Below are 23731 nucleotides of genomic sequence, written 5' to 3'. Positions count from 1 at the left end.
ATCTGCAACTTATAGAAGTATACTGAACCAATGTACATTCAAAATTAGTTTTCAATTTCACATGCATGTAGTAGGCTGCTATAAAATTTAGTATTTTCATTATTTAAAGTTTTTGGTCCATAATGTCAGAGTAGTAAAATACCACAGTGATTTGCAAGTAATTATGGGTCCATTCACACCAAATAGTCTGCTAGACTTCATATGATTGCGGACTCAATGCCATGCATTGTAGTCTTCTTCCTGCATTTGGTTCACTTAAAGCAAAGAGAAAACTAAAATTTTAGGTCAACCAGAGTTCACTTCTTAATCCACTTTGGAGTTCAGTTGCACATTCAGACCTCCCAAATTGAACCGGACTAATAAGTAAATGAACTAGGATTTGACTCTGGAGGGTTGATTTGAAAGCAAGCCTCAGACACCCCTGCCTTACATTTATATTTGATGAAAATCAAATTTAAGGAAATTATCAACATATAGCTTTTTTTTTTTTTTTGTTTGTTTGTTTGTTTGTTTGTTTGTTTGTTTGTTTGTTTGTTTTAATACAGCCAAATCATCTGCAATGTGGTATTTTATGAGGCATGTTTCAATAATAAAATGATGACGGTAAAATTAAGGTTATCAGGATAAACAAGAACTACTTCACATCACTGACCTTAGAAGACACACAGTACATGGATGAAAACTAACTGGATGCAGAAGGTGTGGCCTATTAAGTGGTATATACTGAGGGTACATGATTTAAAATATTATTATATAAGAGATTTTGATTACTCCAATTTATTCATTTTGGGATGTGGTTTAAAAAACAATTGGTCTTTTCAGGCTCCCAAAATGTTGGTTCCATGCAAACAAAATGTCCAAATATTTAAAAAAAAATGTGAAAGCAGATACACCTCAACTCATCTTTTTGTGGTTAATCTTAAAATGACTTTGAACAATCAAAGCCTCAGGGACCCCTTGTGCTTTTTGGAAAATCCCCTTGGTGCATCAGGATCCCCAGGTTGGGAACAGATGATTTTTAATATTAACCCCAAACTTTAGCACAAAATATAATCAGCTTAACTTTATTACTGGGAGTTTGCAACATTAAACCCATGGGGGTTTGGACCAACAGCAATGCCATTTGAAATAAATCCCACACTGGATCAAATAAGTTTCATGTAAGCACTAATGTTTTGTTTCGGCTTCTGAAACTCTCTGAAATCACAAGAAGATCATTTAAAATTGGACTACAGCTGTTCAGTGTCTCACGTGAACAAAGAAGCTGAAAGAAAATGTCAGAATGAGTGGGATGCTGAAGGCCTGTGTGTTCTTTCATGAAAAATAATTTTCTTCTATTTCCTCTAAATGGTTCATTGTGTACTCTTCTCTGAGTCCTTTTCCTGAAACTAACCATTCAGTAAATGAGATGTATAAGTACAGCAGTAAACTGTAATGTTAGAACAAGGAGCCTGCAAAATGCTTTTCAGTGAGCATTAAAGACTAGAACGCAGAGTTTCTTAAACCTGCGTTCTAGTCTGCCTTGCGGTTGTGCCATCCACTGATGTGCACCACAGAACATAAAAGAAAAGAAATTCATATGAATGCTTTTTTTCTCACTGAGTTAAGTTGGAAAGGAAATCCCTTTCAGAACCTCCTGCTGAGCTAAATGGGTAGTATAATCTGCATTGTAGGTGATGTGTGTCAACTTTATAAGCACATCTGCAAGGCAAATGAATAATGTAATTATCTGACATAGCTTGTCTGTGATCATGAATTATCTTTTACCCAAATGTTTGTCACAGCAGCTCCTGCTTCTCATAACTACACTAAAATATTCTTGAGCTGCAGCTCCAGGTCTCCACGTTACCATAAGGTTGAAGTGAAATATTTATCAAGCTTTCATGAACCACATCTGTATGCAGCTGTGTGCTGAGGAAACATTTTACTGTAAAGCTGTTAACTACTATAGGGTTCCTGCTGCTGGATTTAAAGGCATTTCCTTGAAAATGTACCTCATCACTTGTGTGTGATGTCTTTTTTTTTTGTGAGGCATTTATGGACGTCATCTGTGTTTGTCTGCCACAAGTTTTTTTGCAAATTGCATGTGTGTTGCTGCACAAGTGTGCTCTGGTGTGAATGTCTATGTGTCAAAGACGCTGTCTGTCTTCATCTGTATGCTAGAGGCAGCGCTTGTGTGCATGCACTGGTTTCAGTTAAAGGAAACTTTTATGTCTAGCTGCAGTATAGTAGCTGCAGTTGTCTTCTCTGCATGCTGGATCATGCAGTAAATGATGTGTTGATGGTGCAGTAGATGTTATGAGGAGCCTGTAAAGTTAAAACCTTCCAGGGCCATCAGCAGGTCCATCAGGACCAGAAGTACCAGCTGGCATCTGGCTGACCTATGGATCCCTGGGAAGCTATAACTCAAGACCCCATCTAAATGACTACACAGCACTCTCCATTAAAGGTTTACTGTTTAATCTATGTAACGAACTAAACTACTTTGCCTCATGTCAGAAGCTTACTCTCTTTTTTTGATTGTTATAATGACTGTTATTCAGTTAAAGTGGATGCTGACTGATTGACCACTGCCCAGGAAGATGTTTGATTTTCAATAACATGATTAAAAAGCTCAAATGATAGTAACAGGTAAAATCCCACAATGCTGATCTACTCAACCTGCTGAGTGGAGTTGCTTTCTTAACCTCATTTATTCTAAATGTAAAAAGCCAGAGCCATAAATTGCCCATACATGCATTACAAATGAAGAAAAAGGAGATCAGAGAATCTTTCAGTTTCATAAGCAAGGACAACATTAATGTGCATTAATGAAGACGAAGAAGAACTGTGTTAATGACAAAGGATTTGATGCTTCTATGTGAGAGTGGGATCAGGAGCACACTGCAGGAGTTGCTAATTATCGAGACTCACACTGAGCATCACCTGTGTGAGTGCACATATAGGAATATTTTATAAGATGAAAACAGGGGAAAAAACACTTCATCAAAGGGCCTGGTGTACCTGATTTGTTTTTCTACAGTTTTTATGGAACACGCATGCAAAGAACCACACTTAACCTGAGAGAAGAGTCACAAGAATATATTAAAAAAAAACATATATAATAACCTAAAAAGCATGTAAATGAAGCAGGAACCCTTCATGTGTATTTTCTGTCACAGTGGGTTCACTGATAAAGCTGGAGGCTTTGACAAGGAGGATACTTCCCATGAGGAATCAGGGAGTTTATCAAATGAAACATAGACTGCGGGGTACTCCTGTGGTATATCAGATTAACTAATACATAATTAAATATAAAGAACTAAATATACACTAAACATCCAAAGTAAAGAACCATATATGTCTTTTACGTGGCAGTGTCTAATTTTATTCCCTTTACTCACGTCTAAACAACATTTATGATATGAAGATAAATGCAATCAATGAAATACGATGGTACATATCCAAATCAAGGTCCAACTATAGTAATCTATTCCACTGCAGAAGATCTCTCCTGTTGGCAAAGATGGAAGCGATCCCACTGGAAGGCAGTAGATGAATCAATAACTGTTGTACAGCACCAGCATTAGAAAAACACTATAATATTTCTGCACTGAAATCTCTACTATTTCTTGTTTTATCAGAACGATCTTTTCAAAACTGTATTTTTATTAGAGCAGTATTTCATATGATGTGCATGCAGCTGTATGCAAAATGTATTTGTGTGTGTGTGTGGTTCAGTTTACACCATCTAAAGGCATGGGGAATATGTCTTTCTTGTATGTACTCCTTTGACTGCAAATCCAAGTCCTTTTTCTGAACAACTGTCCACAGCTGATGAAAACACACAAAAGGGAAAAAAATGTAAAGCCCAGAGAGAACTTAAAGGCCGTCTGTAAGAAATGCTTACTAGCAGGCTTCAAAATCAACTTTTTGCCTTAGGGGTCATCAGCTACATTTACACAAAGCACATTTGATCATATCAGCCATCCAATCAGAATGAAAATGCATCATGTAAACATGTCAGCTGATCTGATCGGCCTCGATCGGAAAGAATTTTCAATCCTATCTAGAGGCATGGTTTAAACTATAAAAAAACGTATACATTCATTTGGATATTTCTTAATGTATCTGTGTATGCTTGAACTACTTAAAGGTTATATGACATAAGTTTTTAGGGAATACTTTAACAATGGCGGCAGCAAAGCAGAACAGGATTGTGGTGGATATAAACGTTTTTGTGAGAAACTGAAAAAGTTAAGAATTATTGACCATTTTCTGACAGTCAAAAGGATATAAAAAAAAAAAAAAAAGAAAAAAAAAGAACACTTTCTTCCAAACTAGTAGGCACTGCACATGTCAAAAGCTTTATAATCATATTCCGTTTGTCCATCATGTAAATAAAACTGACTGGATCACTTTATGCAGCGTCCATGTTAACATGTTAGCTGGAATCTCTGATCAGGATTTTTTAGCCAAACATTTGCATTTCTTTTCTAAATGTAAAGCACTCAACATAATTATTGGCATGAACACTTATTTGTTACAATTATGTTAAAATTATGAACTCTGTCAGTAACACAAACACCATAGACTGACAATGTTTTATTTTTACCTGTTTAATGTTTAACCATTTTTTTCTGTTCTAAAATGTTACATTCATTGAATAATTGAAAGCTGCTCTGATTTAACCCTGTTATGCTGTAATAAATATGATGGACACTCAGGGTCTCAGCCAGTATACATAAAATACAAGAGTATTTAAACATTTACAACCATCCTGACCCCAAATCCCTCTCCTGCCAAACACAAAATTGACCCTCATTTAAACTGCTCATTTAGAATATGGATCAACCGCAGAAGCAAATACAGCCAATTTACAGCATTTCACCAACAGTCCTTTCAGAAAAATGACAGGTTGGGAAACATAATAAGGTTATCATTGAGCCCGGTCCTCAAATCCAAGTCAAATAGATGAGATTTGGTTTAATGTCAGGCAAACTTTACTCAGCATTAGACTCTGTCGAGGTAATTAGGAGCAAATGTTTAAATTGGCTTCATATGTTTAGCAGTGACATGCACTGAGGTTCATAGCTGGTTAGGCACTGACTCTAAAGGAGTCAGTGCCTAACCAGCATATTGACCACTGGTAGTGTTTTATATCTCACCTGCATTCCTCACTCACACGCCATAACAAACACACACAGGAACATATTTGGCCTAGAAAGAACTTTTAAAGCAGCAAGAGATGATGAATAAAGCAGAATTGCTCCCTTCATGAAACATTTCATATTCATTCTAAACAAATAAAAGTATAGAGAGTTAAATTATTAGATGTTTTTAAAAACTTGAAATTCCGGTGGTTTAATCCGGTTTAGGTTGGTCATCAAGAGGATTACTAGAAAAAGTAGAATACTTCACTTAAGGTCACATTGTTGTTTTTATTTATAGTCTCATCTATTTTTAAAAATGAAAACATCCATTTGTGGTTTTACCTTTATTTATGAAGTCCATGCACCTACCCTGCTCCACAAAAAGATTTCTCTAAAGAGATAATGATCTGTTGTATTCTACCTGTAAGTTTGTTTTCAATCTTTTCATTTTAGTTTAGATATATAATCCTCCATCTGGGCAGTCAGTTGAAGTAGAGCATAATATAGACAAATTGCTGTAGCGCACTGACCTGCTGACTTTAGCTAACACTTTAGCACGGCAGCAACAAGCACGCGCCAGCTCACGTGAGCCCCCTCAAGGTACGGTGGAGGTTGGTACGGTTGGTACTGTCTGCCTTGTTGTATTATTCTTTATTGTCCAATCAGCAAGAACAATCATGTCACACACTTACATCAAAAACATTACACAGACTGTAGAAAGTCATGGTGTATAATAAATCTTATTGTAAACTTTATTTTGGCAACATGCTGAGAAGCAGAAATGGGCGCCATGCGAAGATGGGATCGAGCATTCTGAGATGAGGCTCGCAGCTGCCTCATCTCCGGTTTCTGCCCTGTATTTGATTGGGACATGCGCAAATTCAGCTATTTTATACTTGAGAAAATTTAAATTTAAAAAACTTAAAATTTAACATTTAACCATGCTCAGCATCTGTCATTAATAACGGCGAGACATGGAGGTGTCTAGAGGCAATATGGAAAAAGTGAGTCGACTGTCTCTATGCATGGATTTGAGGGCATCACACTTGTGGGAGATAAGGATGCTTTAACACCCACACGTTACTGGTGAGAAGGTTCAACACCCGCACTTTTCCCACATTTCACGTAGTGTGCACAAATGCCACTGCTCTGGTCATCTCCTGTTGTGAATCATGACGGCTGTCGTGATCAGCTGATCGGCTTTTCTGTCATTGGCACCGTCGCTCTTGTTGCATTTGTTTATTGTTCAGCTTCGATGGAGGAAACTAGCGGTTCGCAGTTCACACTGGCACATATTTACCCAAAAATATTGTTCTTGGATGTGCTAGCTAAAGTAATCAACATTTATCAATCTCATGTTAATCAGATCCATGTCGCTGTCATGGAAGCTAGGGGATGTCTTCACTAAATCATTGGTGCTGTGCCGATGTTGGAGACACAGGTCTGATCATTTAGGGGTCATTAATGTAGTGAAAGAAATCATAAACAGGTTCTGAGGTATAAATCAGGGGAGCTCACTTCTCTAATAAAGTAGTTGACAGGTGGTAGAAAGGATTTATACGTCAGTTTGGCAGGGGCGGCTCTAGAAAAGTTTTGATGGGGGCCAGGCAGGGGCACAAAATGAGATCATTTTTTTTTAAGGTCTTTATTTTATGTAATATTGAAATGATTTTTACAACCAAAGTGATCATCTAATGTAAAAGAAAGTGAAGAAAAACCCAAACATTGGTTTGCTCTTTTGATACAATACAGTAAAAATGGGCAGATTTCACGCATGATCGCAAATGGTGATTAATCATGATTAATTAATTTGTAAGCTGTGATTAATCTGATTAAATGTTTTTATCACTTGACAGCCCAAGTGATAATTAATAGTTGTTTTTTATTATTATTTATTTGTTTATTTTTTGTTTTTTTATTGCGCATCCCCTCACCGCACGGCACTGCTATTGAGCTAACATATCTGTGCTGTACATCTCTAAATGCAAATGCAACATTGACGTTGGTAACTTTAAAAACAACTTGCATGGTATACATTTTTAAGTATGCAAAAAAAAACAGATATAAAAGTTCAATCTATATGAATTTTTCAAATAACAATGGTCTCTATTTTTTCGATGACTTGCCTTTATTACAGAAATGTATTAGGTCTGATAATTAAAAGTAAACTGAGTAATGTCTAGTTAAAAATATTAACTTTAAAGTAACCATATAAATGCAGAAGCTAAAAGCAGCTTAATTCTTCTTCTTCTTACTTATTATTATTATTATTATTATTATCATTGTTGTTGTTGTTGTTGTTATTATTATTATTATTATTATTATTATTGTCCAAAGGATAAGAAAACATGCCAAAGAAACCAAGACCAAACATTGTCCATTTGTACAGGTGCTGGTAGCATCTGCAGATCCAGAGGTAAGAAGCACGATGTTTGTGGTGTTAGTCTTCCATATCCAGCATCTGACTTAGCAACTAATGATTATTTTGATCACTTATTATTCAGCAATTATCATTTAAATTAAAACATTAATCTTTTGGTCTACAAGAACTCACAGATGCTGAAAATGCCCTTCCCAGAGGCACAAGATAACTTCTTTTATATTTATTTCTTCTCCTGAAATAAAGATATTGAGTTTATGTATCATATAAGACACAAGTGGCAAATACTAAAAAAACAATAAGCTTGTGCGGTTTAAAGAATTGTGTGTACTTTCATTATTGATATTATTTAAACAAGCCCTCAAGGTACCTAAAAAATGCATGTTGTTGCAATGTCACATGCAATGCGAGAGCCCCGTGTGATGAAAGTAAACATCTGACCTGTTTAGGTGTTTTCTGACTGAGGCAGCTTTTCACACTGCAGCAATTTTATGAAGTGGGGAGGGGGGGTGTTGTTTTAGGTTAAACGTGGATGTTCTTCCGTTACCAAGGTGATCTCCTGACTTTAGAGTCGGGATCAGTGAAATACATTGTGAAATTTTGAGTCTACATGTTGCCACACAGTAAAGAAGAGTCCCTTGTTTCTGTTATCACAGAAGCCACAGCACCACTAAAGGTTTTTTAGTAATATTTGTGTAAAAATGTGTAATACCTAAGCAACCATTGCCAATTCATGACAGTAAAGCCGTTATTTTGTAGTAAGTCAACCAGTAAACCGCAATGATACAGTAAAATAGAAAGAAATATTACATTTGCCATGGCTGACTGGTGAGGAAATAAGATGTGCTAAATAATTCATCAAACGTCCATATGCCCATGAACAGCACATATTTTTTCTATATTGTAAGCAAATGTAAACGCCAAAATGATTGTGTGAAAGGCTATGGAAGGGGAAAAAATTAAATAAAGAATCCTATTAATCACTTCTGTGTTGTGACAGGCAATACCTCTCATTGCTTAGCAACCAACTCCTCCAGGGCAACAGTCAGAATGATGAGATTTACAATAGGATCTCTTCTCTAAAGTTATGGAAGCAACCACAGTATACATCCATCACATGCTGTTCTTTCCCACTGTTCAGTAGCTTGTGTTCTTTATCACTTATTAATGATTTAAATACTCTGTGCAGATGATCAATACTGAAAGATATTACACATCACTGGTCTGTTGTTTTAGATTTGTTTAGAAGTCCCCCAAAACACACACACACACACACACATTTCATCAAAGCTAGTAACTGTGCTAGCATCTTACCTTAAACAAGCGCAGTATGTTGGCTACCATGATGGAAACGGAGCTTGAAGAGGCTCCAATGACACCCACCACCCTCTCAGGTTTGGTGATAATCGGCGCTCCTCCACCGAGACATTTGACATCTGTCCCATCCTTTTCGATCAGAGCCTGGACAAAGGTGAGTGACTGCTCTAAGGCATGAGTGTCCCTGGAACAGGTGTCCAGGATCCGAGCTCCCAGCGTGATGTTAGGCAGTAGATTATTGTCATTATTGATGCGGTCAAGGGCAAAGAGCATGGCCTCTAGTCTATGTATACCCTTCTCTTTCTTCAGCTCCCCACAGGGCTTTCCATCGTGGCCCCTGGCATGTACCGGGAAAAGCCCACCTAAGGAGATATCTCCGTCTATGCGGATGGAGTTCAAATGTGTTTGTCCTGGCCCTTTGGGTTTGGCACCCTGAGTGGCCTTGAGGGAGCCATAAAGAAGCAGCAGCAGGAGCGACAGCGGCAGAATTTGGCCGTATCGTCGACAGCCGGTCCGATTTGGTCTGCACGCTGGGAGCTGAAACATGATCAGGGTCCAAGCACACAGCCGCACCAACAATCAGAAAACCAGAAAAGCCAGGTATTATTTTATGATGGCCAGAGGGTTAATTGCAGTGCCCCTTGAAGTGGTTGATGCATAAAAGGCTCCCTCTCATGTCTCTGCTCTCTCCTAGGTATATAATTTATGTAAAATTTGAGCTTGGTTCTGTCACAGGATGTAATCCTGTTCTCCTCTCTCCTTTCACTCCCTCACTCCATCATCTGACCGCTGTAGTGGGCAGCTGTGTTTGTGTCTTTTGCTATTCACAGAGTTGCCTGTGGAGATCCTTTACCTGGGGCATTAAGAAGAACAGAGGTGAATGATAAGCTTTTTTTTTCTCTCTACCTCCCTCTCTGTCTCTTTTTCCTCTCCACCTCAATCAGAAGTTTTTAATCTCCTCTGTTCCCCTGGGCAGGGATTTGGTGTATGTCAGAGCCCTTAGGCCTTGTCAGGTCCACAGGCTTTAGAGTGAATTCCTGAAAGATGAAAAAGAAAAGCAAAGTGAGACCGTGCACAGAGAAAACAGAAAATGGCAAAAGAATTTGAATTGGCATGAACTTTTCAATAGCTCTTTTTAAACTTAACCTTTTAACTTCAGCGTTACAGTGCATAGAGGAGACAGTTCTCTTCCCAAGTAAATTTTTTTCTTAAAAATTCAATCATTTTTTTAGTTTTGAAAGGTAGTTATAGACTCTCAAGGCTGATAGAGCAGAGAGTCAGATCCCATGTGTTCTGTTTTCACACATCAACCTTGCCAGCGATTGCTATTGAAATGCTACATTCCCTTTTTTTTCCCCTGTCTCTTTAATGTTAACCTTACAAACTGAAAAATTACTGATTGTTCCACATTTCCTGTAACACAAGACTGTGTTATTGGCTTTGGCAGTAAGCAGCATACCAGTGCATTACCACTGCTGCTTCAAAGCCTGTCAGATCATTATAAACATTTCAGGCTTGAAGGGAAGTTCAAAAGCCCTGAATAAGCTTTTGATACAGTCAAAATCTCTTTGTGCCTAATGGACCACTATAGCATTACCTAGAGATGCCTGTTTACGACAGGAAAAATGTATTAACATAATAATGGATAGAACCCATACGTGGGTCTAAGAGACTCTTAGGAGTTTTTCAAGTTCAGGCCCTCAGAAAAGGCAAGTACAACAAATTAGAGATTATTGTAGTTTTTCTATCCTGAGATACCATGAAAGAGTTCATATTTGCCTCTGGAGATGCACAATGCATTAATTCCATAAAAAAAAAAATAAACATAAATTCTAATTTATGTTTTTTACTTCCCGATTTGCTGTTCCATTTTCGGATTATCCAGAAAATACATAACACACACAATTTGTGTAAATTCCGTTTTAATTTCTCAACTGTTCCAAAAATGTAAAAGACTGAACGAAAACTGCACTAGACTACAAGAACACATCTCTCCATTACATTACATACAAAAATAATAATAATAATTTGAAGGTTTCAAGTGCTTGGATTAAGGGTTTTAAAATTAATTACAATATAGCCTCCCTTTCTGCACTATTGGTCCCCTACACATTTTTTCCTCTCTTCTCTTTTTTTTACATTTTAAACTATGGGTGCATTGAGGAAACAGGGCACTTGATTTTGTATCTTTTTTAAAAAAAGAAAAGATCATTTTAACTTAAAATAAATTGCTGTATTTGCACTTTGTACTGCAGGTTTTGCATATTTTCATACCCTTTTTTCCATTAAGAAAAAAGGAGGTTTTTAAAGCAGGTTTCATTTCCATGCTTTAAAAACTGTCCACTGTATGAAAAGATTGAAGTAGCCATTGTGTTGTAGGGTTGAACGATTAATTTTATTTATAATATCATAAAACAAGATTTTCTAATCACACAAGCAGTGATTACACTCTGGTCACATGACATTCAAGTCAGAGCAAAGAATAGCAGAGGGAAATTACTTGAGCAATAACAGATATGATTCTGAGGCCCAAGCTTGGGTTTATAGCTTTAATAAATACCAAGGATAAGTGGTGCATTATGTTTTTCTGCACACATTTTAGCTCATTCCACACCCCAGCTGAATTTTAAAAAATGCTAACAAAGAGTAGCAGCGGCAATAAAACCTGCAGATTTTTTTTTGCAAAGACACCCAATATGTTGTCAAACCATACAGCGAAGTCCCTTCAGACCTTAGTGCACTTTGAAAACCTAACTTGCTACTCCCCAGATGACCACACAGGGGAAGACATTGCAGCAAGCCTAAGAGGGGCACCTGCCAGCTGTGAGGAGTCTTCATAACAATAAACCAAGCTCCAGCATTTCAAGCACTGGTTAACTCTTGCTATTGGCAAATCAGTTTCACGTCTTTGCAAATATGTGTGCAAATGTGAAAGGGAAAATGTGTGTGTGAATATGAGTGTGAGTAAGAGTTTCAAAGAGATTTTTATGAAAGTGTTACAAAAGGGATGCATCCAACAGACTACCTAATGCCAATGCACATCTATTGGAAAGCAATATGTATTCATCTGTCACTTAAAACCAAATCACATTATAAGTGGCCTGATTATGTAAAATCCAACCTCTAATACAATTGTCATATAGCAATGAATTTGTCATAGAAACTAGTTATTTTTATCACGATCAAACATGTTCACTTTTACTGCAACTTTGGTCTTTTTAACACAACTAATAAAGCTAGTTGTTGACATCCATGTTGGCTTAAATTTTCTGCTCCAGTGTTGATTAATAAAAATGGAAAATTGGAAGCCCAGTATTCTCTTATTAACGTTTCAGACTGAATAGGCCCTGAGTGTCATGATCATAATATTTCATTGATGGTTGGTAATATTTGTATTTATTATTAGTATTATTATAAGTAGTTGATTAAATTATATTTTCAGGGTCTTTTAGTACCATTATACAATGTCATTCTTGATGAAAAACACAAGGTATCGTGGCTCATGCCTAATGTCATGACAGGTGTTCATGACTTTCAGTCAGTGGAGACAGATGTGGTTAGATTTTATATTGCAGTTGTGAAAAATCACTGTGGTTGTGCAACACCAATAGCAGTTACTTCTTGTTATCAGCTTGATGTTTGGCTAACTAGGATTAACCATCCAGTGACAACAGATACACTGAAGGAAGTAAAATCTGCACTCTGTTCTGTCAACTGCCATGGCTTCACTTCACTTCTCATTAACACAGACTGTGAAGTAGATAAGATGACAAAGTCTTTTCAATTAGTCTGTCTCATAGAATAGACCTTTAAATGACCAGAACTCACCAGCTATAGAGAGCCAGTAAAATTCAGGAGATAAGTATATATAATAGTAAAATTTTAAAAGTCAGTTGTGACTCATAAAAACAGCTCAAGAAATTCAAATATGAAGAATGAGCTGTAAAATAGGGGCAATAATTGTGAAATATATATTTTCCATCATTCTGTTTCAGCTTTGTTTGAGTTTTGTTTACAGTCATAGGGGAAAAAAAACTAGAATAAAATTGATAATGCCATTTCTAGGAAAATTTTCTTAATGTGCCTTTACCCCCCTAAATTAATGTCAATTAGTGTATTCAGTTATAGTGCAGTCAACATTCCCATCTATAAATATATATATATATATATATATATATATATATATATATATATATATATATATATATATATATATATATATATATATAATTGCACACTTGGTTAATTATTTCACCCCTATAATATTACAAATGAGTGTTATATATATATATATATATATATATATATATATATATATATATATATATAACTTAAAATCCTGATTAGTCACCTTTACAACAAGGTAAATGAGATATTATTCTTCTGTTTGTATTTACTCAACTATGATTATTTTAGTCAATTAGATGATTGCATTCTCCCACAGTAATAAAGATACAACAACATAACAATGCTCATTTTTACACTTGAATTATTTTATACTCTCAGGGAGCTAGGTAGTTTTTCAAAGATCCATATGCAGCCACCATAGTTTGGCACCTCCCCCTCAGGCTGGTCACATGCTACGGGATGGCATCCCATTCCTCAACCAGTTAAATGGTAAAAGGACTTGTATTTATATAGCGCTTTTCTGGTCAGCCGGATTACTCAAAGCGCTTTACACCTGTCACGTTCACGCATTGTCATACACATACCCCAATAGGGATACTGCCACATCAGGAGGCAATGTGGGGTTAAGTGTCTTGGGATGTAGTCAGTGAAAGCCTGGAATCGATCCACCGATCTTCCGATTCCAACCTGAGCTTTTGCCACCCAGCTGTAGCCCAGGAGGAAGTTGTTGAAGGTCACCCAGTACGGTTATGTCACTCTAACATGAACAATACCGTGATCCCAGTCTAATCCTGAACTGATCCCACAAGTGGTCAACTGGGTTGAGTTCTGGACTTACAATAGGCATTTCCATCTTTTATACTCCCAAATTTTGAATGTAGTCCTAATAATCTTGGTTCTGTGGGGGAGAATGTTGCCATCCTGAAGTATGGAGTTAGGTCTTAGAGTCTAGAGATATGGGATCCAGGTCCTCTTTCCAATTTGTCTGTCTATCCGGCATATTGGAATAATCAATCAGGTTTCAGTCATACATCTGTGACTGACACACACTTGGCAGCACTTGAAGTTAAAAATAACCATGAATACCTACAGCAGACTACGTCAGGGGATTTTGGCACATTCTTGGGGGGGCACTACTAACACGTATAGCCGCGCTGCTCGTTCCACAGTAGCACAATCCTTACAAGTTATACCTCTTTGTAAAGGTGACTAATCGGGCTTTCTAACTATGTATAATAAGACACCAACTGCTATTTTAAAAAAGAATAAATCGAGCAACCAAGCACTAATTTCCTCACTTTTTGTGATAAGTTTAGTTTTAAATGTCGCATTGTTTGACAGGCTGTCTGCTCCCTCCCTTTTTCTCCCTCACCTCCATGAAGAAGATAAAAAACAGACATAAAATCAGCTTTGTAGAAATTTGGTATTTAAATAGAGTTAAAAAGCAAAGATTTGAAGAGAAGCAAACAGACGTTGACTGCTCACTGATAGAAGTCAAAATGCAATGAGATAATGTTTTGGGCCATGTTGACCAGGCTTACTGCAACATGCGTAATCAAACACTTGAACTAAAAAACTGACTTCATGAGGACTTATCTAAAGGAAACTTAACAAGCAACTCTTTCTAGGCAAATGTAAATTTTGCCACAAAAGAATTTAAATATTGTGTTCACATTTAGAAACAGTATTTTGTGTTTTTCCCAAGCTGTACAGTTTCCCTGCTGAAAGGAAGATTCAAGATTCTGAACCATTTCAAGTGTTGTAAACACTTTTTGTCATTGATGCTCACACACTATGAGTTAGACACACAAAATATGCCAAACCACCTTGTATGTACATGTCTCCAACCTGTTAAACCTTGTGATTGTAATGGGCTCCGAAGGAACAATCTCCCAGCACAGAGCAGCAGAATAGGGCTGTAGACATTGGTTTTCCAGAAGAGTAGGTTGAGGCCTTGGATCAGCAATGACTGAGATTCATTGAGAGCATATTTGAAGAGACAAGGTCCTTTGAATACACCCAACTATCTCCTACTGAGTAAGAAGTAATTTTTCAGACTTGATTCACTGCAGGTCCACTTAAACTGCTGCAGAGCAGATGACAACTGGGAAGCAAGCCAACCCACCTTAGACCCCATAACCAAATACAAACGAAGAAGCAGCATGCCTGACATTAGAGAAACCACTGAGATGAAGGGAGTGAGGGCTGCTGCTGCTAACACTGCATGGTATAGATAGACCAAAGGGAGATGAAAAATACAGCTGTAAGCACTGAACTGTTCAAATAATAAACTGGTCTGCAAGACTGCAGTTTAATGACAGATGTCATTAAACTTCATGACGGTAGAGAAGAAAGATTGGTGGGTGACAGCTCATATGTCTTCTTCAAACTGAAAACAACTCTTTCCAATCTATACAAGTATTTGGTATGCGCTACTGCAGGAGAAGGATCTTACGTGTGAGATTACATGAAGCGTTTTGTTGATGAGGTTGTTTTGCCACGTTTCACATCAATAACTTACAGTGTTTCCTCTCTGACCAGAAATCAAATTATTCTTTCAGTAATTTTTAAGGTCTCAGAGCATTATGGGTGGGCTTGCCATTCTGTCTGAAGTAATCATCTCAAACAGTTACTTATATAAAACCAAAGAATTCAGGAATGATGATCCACCGTGGTTATAACAGTCTTCATTTTAGACTTTTATTCAGTGTGATAAGAAGAGATGCATTAAGCTAAATGGAAGCACAGCTACTGTGAATGGTGTCAGTGTATACAGATATCTTATTTTCACTGCTAAGTTGTGATACACTGTAACATGGATACAATGTTGAGGCTCTTACTTAACTTCAGGCTTGACAAACTGTAAATTTACCTCATTTCCATCTTGATTTTAAAACACTGTAACAAACAATGGCGATAAAGAAAAACAAGTTGTAAGGGCATTGAACAAGAAGACTAAATAAATGTATATTTAGAGATGACCGCTTAATGGCATACCTCCATAAACATGGACAACGCAGACTTGAGAAAAACAACAAAAAGCATTTAGCAGCGACAAAATGTCAAAGACAGCTGCAGGATTGATTGGAGATTCATATCAGGAGAACAACCTTTCCTCAGGTGCAAAAGCATATTTCACAACACTCATTTATTTCAAAAGGCCATACAATAACCTTCAGGCAAATAAGAGTGTATTGTTAGAGAGCCTTGCAAGCTGTAGCAGCTGAATCTATAACAACAATTTTAAAAGCCCCAATCCTGTCAACAAATCTAATAACATTGAGCAATTTAAAGACTTAAAAGTTAAAAGTTACCAATATCAGCTTTGGCAAGATTATTACGAAATATTAAAACCCTCTTTCTGGATATAAATCAAGTTTTTAATCCAGTTACTGTGTCTAGAAGGTCTTTTTTTGTGTGTGTTACATGATATATCATGATCAAAATCAGTGTCAGTGTTATAAGTGGAGATTATTGATTTAAATATGCAAAGCTCCATCCACAGTGCAAGGCAAGGTCAGGCAGCCATTATGGTCCGCAAAGCTCACTAAAAAAAAAATCCATCCTGACCAGTGGTGGGTTGGGACTTTAAAGTTAATGACTATGCATTGCAGTGATTCCTCCAGGTTCACAGCCTTGAGGGGGTGGTTTAGCAGTGGGGGTTCAGGCCGACCCAACACCTACCCAAAACAAACACTTAGAAGGCCTGCCAGGGCGATACCCCTCTGTGCTGAAATAGAGACATGGTATCCTAATCTATATCATAATTAATCTGTTTTGACTCTTCAGTGTTAGTTTTATATGTGAAACTTACACAAAGTTTAATATAATGGACGTAAATCTCATCAACTTTAAATCAGCACCGCTCCATCTTGTATCCATGAACTCTGTGGCTGTAATAGGGAACCTACCCATTATGGCATTACAGTGTGAATATAACACATGTGATAATGACTAAATAATTTATACATCATCTGACACTCAGCTGTGAAGTCACATCACAATTTCAAACTTCATCATGGACTAAGTTTCCATAAAAGACTGAAATAACTGAAAACAACAGGTAAAGGTGAGCCACAAAAATAAACAGCACTAATTAAAAATAAACAAGTTATCCTTTTTTTCAGTATTGTAACTAATTGTAATTGTATCAAATAGTCTGTAAAATGTAGTTACTGTACATACGAGTCCTCCAAACCCCCACCTAATCATAGCCCCTCCATCCCAATTTAACACCTGCCACTCAAACTAATCCTTTTAAAAAGACTTCAGTATTTATCTAAGATGACAGTCCTCATCACTGAAGCCATTCCTACTTTAAAGTGAATCATGTAATAAGCTAATAGATGAATGGCATATTGTGTAGCTTGTCTCATCGGTCACATACTCTCACCCGCTCCTGTCAGGCTCTTGAAGTGATCAGAATAATTTTCCTTGACAGTTATCACTTTTCAGACAGTTTTTTGAGCTTATCATCCTCTTGGCTATATGACAGATTTTCTCCCATTTCATTTCTGCAGCAGAGATGGTGGATGATAACGAGAAGTTGTTTTTGGCCATCATTAATTAATTTCCTCTCCAACAGCATCCAAATGTTACATGAGAGTAAAGACACTTCTCCAGATTCAACCATACAAACTAGATGCTTTGAGGGCTGATTGATTTTTAAATGTTGTATAGCTCACAGGACATATCCCAGAAATATTAGGACTAGAAGTAAAACTATCTCGACATGGACTTGTAGGACAGCTCCATTATTTAACAGCATCTGATGTAATGAATGTGGCTCCATCTTAGCTCTGTACAGCTTGTTTTTAAACTGAATTTCAAGCATTAAAATTTCTTGCTTTGAAGCCATCATCAATGTTCTGTAAATGTACTTAAGATTTCTGTTATGAGCAACAATGGTACAAAACCAGTCTTCAATGATAAATACACTCCCATCTCTTTAAAAAAATAACTTCAAATTGGAAATTTCCCAATTTTAGTCTATTTGGTAGCCCAATTGTTACCGCAAGGGGAACATTACATATACAAACAAGCATACATATGGAAGTATGTTTATAGACAGCAGGTTATTCTGAGACCTGAACAGCTGCTAGATGGCCAAGCCAGGCAGAGAAACTTTTAGTGATAGCTCTCCTCTCACAGATGGGCAGGAGGGGTTCTCTAATTGACACTCCAGCATGTTGATGCTACACAGCAGATCAATAGGAAGGTAGAAGTAGTGCTGCCCTGAGGAAAATGAATGAAGAGAGCAGGGCTTGGCTGCACACCAGGACTGGAGTAGTGGAAGCTACCACTTTGTTTCCAATGAAAGAAAGAAAATGACTGAAGTACATTTAAAAAAGATGCATGAAAAAGGTGGATCAAACTTGTGAGTGGTCTAAGGGTAATGTTTCTTTTTCTTTTTTGTTTATTTTTTTAGTGCAGCAAAATCAGGAGTGCAATAAAATTAAAACAGTACCCTAAACTAAGCTAGCCATCTGCCACTGAGCTGCTTTCCAGCAACATCACCCAGCAGTTCTGTACTGGGATAAAGGACGCAAGCTGATCTCAGTTCGAGCAACATCCATCACTACATCATCAATACATCTGATTTTACTATCAAGTCTGACAAAAACTGAAATTGTGACGTGTCTGACTGTTAAGTTTTACTGATCAGTCAGTCACATAATTACACATATACACCATGACTGTAGCCCCTCCCATCAGTTGTCATAGGGTCTGTTTTGATCATTGAAATCATTTGTCACACACTTACTTTTGAGCCCAACTTAATCATTTTGTTATTTTGGGAAAAATTAACTTTGTTTTCTCGAGATGACAAGATAAATTATCCCATTATCATGAAAAAACAATCATTGTTACTCAGATAACAATTAAAAAAAAGAATAATAGCCAATAACAGACACTCTAGGCTTCCGTAGTAAATATGCATGTACTGAGCAGCATTATGTACTTATTTATTTTCCAGTCTTTAAATTCATATCAAAAATTGCATTAAAATTGCTTTTTAAAATAGATCATCATTCTTAACCATGTAACAAAGCACATTATTTTATAAAACTGTTTTCAGATAGAGGTCAAACATCTCCATTCAGCACTATAGACAAGGATCTTGTTTTTTCTTTGCCAGTTCTCTATGCATTTGAGACAAATAATGGTAAGTACCCATTTATGACAGACTTTAAAACACTGAGAAAACCGCCAATTACTTAAATCTGTACTGTGTGAATGTGGGCTTTCTTCTCTTCTACGCCTCGGGTTTCAAACCTCGAGGTGTAGCTGAAATACGTCCAATACTGCAGTTTGGTTATTTAAAATAATCATATTTTGATTCTGCTTCCCATTCATCTCAATCACTGTTTCCAAAACTGCATAAATATTATCGAGGAGTCAGGATAAAACTAATCAGAATCAATTTCCACAGTAATTATGAAATACAACTTTTTCCAAATATAAACATCTTTTCAATCATGGGGAAATGACTGTATGCATATTTTACATTAGTAATCAGCATGTCAGTATCAATTTCAGCAAATTTACACAGTACACTCTTCAAAAGACTTTAATTTCTGATTGTCCTATTTCTTCATTTTGCTATTAATTTACCAGATAAGACATAGGCTAATGTCATCATAATATATTAGAGATACTACACTTTTAGGCATTTCTTTCCAAACTACATGGAAGCTTGGCTTTGTACTGAATCAAAATCATTCCCACTTCATGCCGTGACTGGCAGTAAGAGAGGAGCAATGTGACCCAAACCATTATTACCGCCTCATTTACAGTAGATTTATTCCTCCAAAAGAGGTGGGATGATTTTAACATTTCCCACCCTAGTCATTGGTTGTTAAATCACTATGGTGCCCATATGTAAATCATAATTCTTCCCCTTCCTCCATTTAATAATTACAGATGAAAATGCCTCCTGTTGCTTTACAAATTCACTGGTCCCTCCATAACTCAAATTCCTTCCAGAGTAACATCTCATTACCTGAAAGTAAATCCCTCAGCTTTTTACTTTTTCATTATAACATCCAACTGTTAAATTAGTCTTCTGTGCAAAAATGTTTAATGCTTGAAACATTATCATGTAACGCTCTTTGGGAGCTACAGTAGAAATAAATTAAAACTGCCACAGCACAGTTTAATGGATGGGTGTAATGACAGCTGCACATATTTTATAGATTTCAATTATTTCTTCAGGATGAGAAGTTAATGAATTCAAACTTAAAGAAGCCCAAGCAAAAATCTAAAGCAAAAAAACGAACTGCTAACATGTGGTATACAATTCATTCATCAAAAGAAACCAAAACATTTTGATTGAAGTATTCTGCTACAAATATGGCCTCTTTTCTGCACAATGGACTTGCACGCAGATAAAGATATGGACCACAGAGGACCTTAAATGCAACGTGACACGGTCAGTTTAAGGGAAATGACATCACTGCTCAAATGACTGCAAATTTTTTTAGTGCTGTTATTATAAAGTCTGTTATGGATCTTTGAAAAACTTCTCCTTGTTTTAATGTGTATTAAACTTTAAAATCCCTGCTACTGCAGCTTACTGGCCTTGCATTGTAGGACATGCTGACATGTTTATATTCAAAGTGTATAATGTGCGTTTACTGGGTTATAATAAATGCTCATTTACTGGCCTTTTTTTTATATCATCACAGGATAAAACGACCAAAGAGGGTGGCCAGTTTAAACTACTTTCATCAGTTTGACCCCAAACAATAAAGATGTTGCTTTACTGTCATGTCATCTCTGGGTAAATTTAATTTGATTTTGCAGCAAAAGTTAAGGGTTAAAAATTTCAGCCACCCACCCACTCATTCACTTTATAACCCTGTCCACTCTGGCATCTAATTAAGCTTTTGTTATAAATGTTATTTTTAACAAATGTGAGATGATTTTCATCCTAACGTGCATCTTGATGTGAACAGTTTTACACCAATACAGTGACAGAACACATTAGAGATGGGATTTATGGCTCTTTGACGAGAGCCGGATCTTGAGGAGTCGTTCATTTCAAAGAGCCATTCAAAAGACTGGCTCGTTCTTACGATATCTTACTAAATTTTATAATATATAAAATGACAAACAATCAAAATAAGTAAATATATAAAATCTACTATACAAGACTTTAAAAATTATAGGAAAAACATAGATAAAAAGGAGAAACATGAGCAGTCAGTACAAATTCTAGTACATGTTTTGGAAAGAATTCACAGTATTTGTTTCCGAACAATACTCTGTCCATAGATGCTTCACATGAATGGAGCGTGTTGGACATCAGACTTCTATGATGTCACAAATGTGATGAAGGCAGTGTGGAAAATTTGTATATAAAAAGAATTGCTCACAGCTGTGACTCGGTTCCAATTGTTCATTTAAAAGAGTCATTCAAAAGAAACAATTCATTTATGAACATCACATCTCTAGAACATATTTGCATTTGCAGCACACATAAAATCTTATTTGATGGTTAATTGGTGAAGGTCCAGGAAGAATAAAGTTTAATGTGTCAATAAATTACATTTAACCTAGACACCGTTACTGACTAGATGATACTGATTGTATTTATCAATGAAAAAAGTAGCTGTGTGTTGTTTACATTACATTCTAGTTGTTTTCAGATTCTTTATTGTGCTCATTTTTCCTCTCAAGCTCAAGACAAGCTCCCATAAAAGAGGGCATTTGATTGAAACTTTTACACACAATAGGGCACATTAAAATGTTCCCTAAGTCACACGCAACAGGTCATAGGCACCTATAGAGAATATACAAAAACGTTCAATTTTAAAAAAGCTAGTTATTATCAGTAAATATAACCAGGTGGCATACTTTCAGATAATGCTCAATAACTTCTAGTTACAATACTTTCCCATAGTGAAGGATTAATGCAAGTTATTTTTATTTTTGCCTGAACATGAGCAAAATTCATTACAATGATTTAATTCCAACTGTGGTAAATAGTCACAATAGGATGGTTGCAATAGTTTAATCAAATTTCCAATAGATTTACAGTATTATTTACAATACTAGCATTGAAATGGATTTGGCAGCTAATCAGGACCAAACATGGATGCATATTTTTGGGTTTTCTATATCATTAAATTAATGCATGTAGGTTTCCATGGCAATGTAACACAGCCAAAATAAATCATAAAATCTGATCATAACCTAGTCCACGGTGGACTGCATGGAGCATAAGTTGCCATGGTGATCTAGGTTGGCAAAGAGAGAACCAGCTTTATGATAACAGAAACTCTGGTTCAACATTCCTCACTCATTCAGTTATTTTACATAGCAGAGCACCTGTCAGAGAACACAAACATTGCACCAACACACAGCACCAAAACAGACCATTGCATGCATTCTAAATTAGGCATTACTATTAATAATGTGCTCCTGAATTACAGAAGTGTTGGTGGATTATCTTGTTGCTGAGGGAAACTTAAAAATGTGGTAATTATCATGTAAGTTACACAACATCCTCCTGAGGTGATTTATTAAGTTACTCATGTTCAGCTCGACATACTGTCAGGCAAAAAGCTCTTACATTTACATTCACAGAGAATATTTTTTCTCAGATCGCCCCTCTTTTTATTCATCACATCTAAATGAAACTTAAGATTACCAAATATTTAAAAGTGGCTGCCATTATTTCTATTTGTAAACAATATTCAACATTTTAACAGCAAATCTTCAGACTGAAGACGCAGGAGCTACAGAATGACTGACCAATGAGTCAGTCGGCTTATTCAGTCTACAATTAATGGTTGTATTCATTTAAATTAATGTGACCATGTCCGGTATGATCAGGGTATGATGTATGATGAGTCTCACAAATTACTCCAAGATGGGTGAAACAGGAAAAGAACCAACAGAAATGAAAATTTAATCAAATTATTTAAATTTCTTTCCCCCTGATCATCGGATGTGTTTCGGCACTGTTAGATATAAAGGATGATAGGAGCTGAGAGATTGACTATTTAAAATCTAAGGTACATTAATTAGAAAAACAGCAACGTACAGTTAACAATTGTGATTTATTTAGATTCCTGAGATATATGTGGTAAATCTTGCTAAGACTTATTTTGCAATAGCTGACTGTGGCCATTTGATTTCCCTTCACTGAGAACCCTGAGGAAACAAGGGTGTAATTTATCTCATGAAATATCAACTTTTTGACAGGCACACCAGAGGGTTGCTCCATTTCTGTGCCTGTTACAGAAATTTTAGGACATGCATGTAGGGCTTATTAACCCAAAACCTGCACTTACTTCATCGGTGTCTTCTTTAACACAGCATATGCAATGTGTTGTTTTGAAGATACTGTAAGTGATTTGGAAGACTAGGTTGAAAACAGGAGGGAAAAAGAAATGGACCATCCCCTAAATTTTCTGTTTACTGACTCTGGATGCTTTTTGGCGATGGCTAATGGAGGGTTACGATGACTGAGCTGCGTCTAGTGGAAGATAAATGGAGTGAAATGCGAGAACAAGCCCTGAATCTCTTGCCCTGGAGTTGAGGAGAGAGACATTTCATGCTGTTTAGAAAGGATGAAGATGCTAGGAGAAGAAATCATTGGGGAGTCTGAAGAGCATATTAAAACTGACTTCCTGATTTAATGATAATCAACTTGCAATAACAATAAAATAACACCCCCATTCTCCCACCTGAATCCCCACTTTCCACCCCCGATCTTTACAGTCTCATGCTTCATTCCGAGCCTCCCATATGCTTATACTTAAAG

General features: G+C 36.5%; 1 protein-coding gene across 1 annotated transcript in view; it reads right to left on the bottom strand.

The window, feature by feature from the left end:
- The window catches only part of LOC121637246 (metabotropic glutamate receptor 4-like), a 218966-nt gene that overhangs the window by 168038 nt on the left and 27197 nt on the right, over nucleotides 1–23731 (bottom strand). The window contains exon 2 of the mRNA XM_041981278.1: nucleotides 8827–9866. Coding sequence (XP_041837212.1) covers nucleotides 8827–9375 — 549 coding nt within the window. The 5' untranslated portion in view covers nucleotides 9376–9866. The remainder of the gene's footprint in view (nucleotides 1–8826; nucleotides 9867–23731) is intronic.

Source organism: Melanotaenia boesemani, chromosome 3 (assembly GCF_017639745.1).
Source record: "Melanotaenia boesemani isolate fMelBoe1 chromosome 3, fMelBoe1.pri, whole genome shotgun sequence".
NCBI lineage: Eukaryota > Metazoa > Chordata > Actinopteri > Atheriniformes > Melanotaeniidae > Melanotaenia > Melanotaenia boesemani.
The sequence above is the reverse complement of the archived record's forward strand: the minus strand, read 5'-3'. Positions and strand labels throughout refer to the sequence as shown.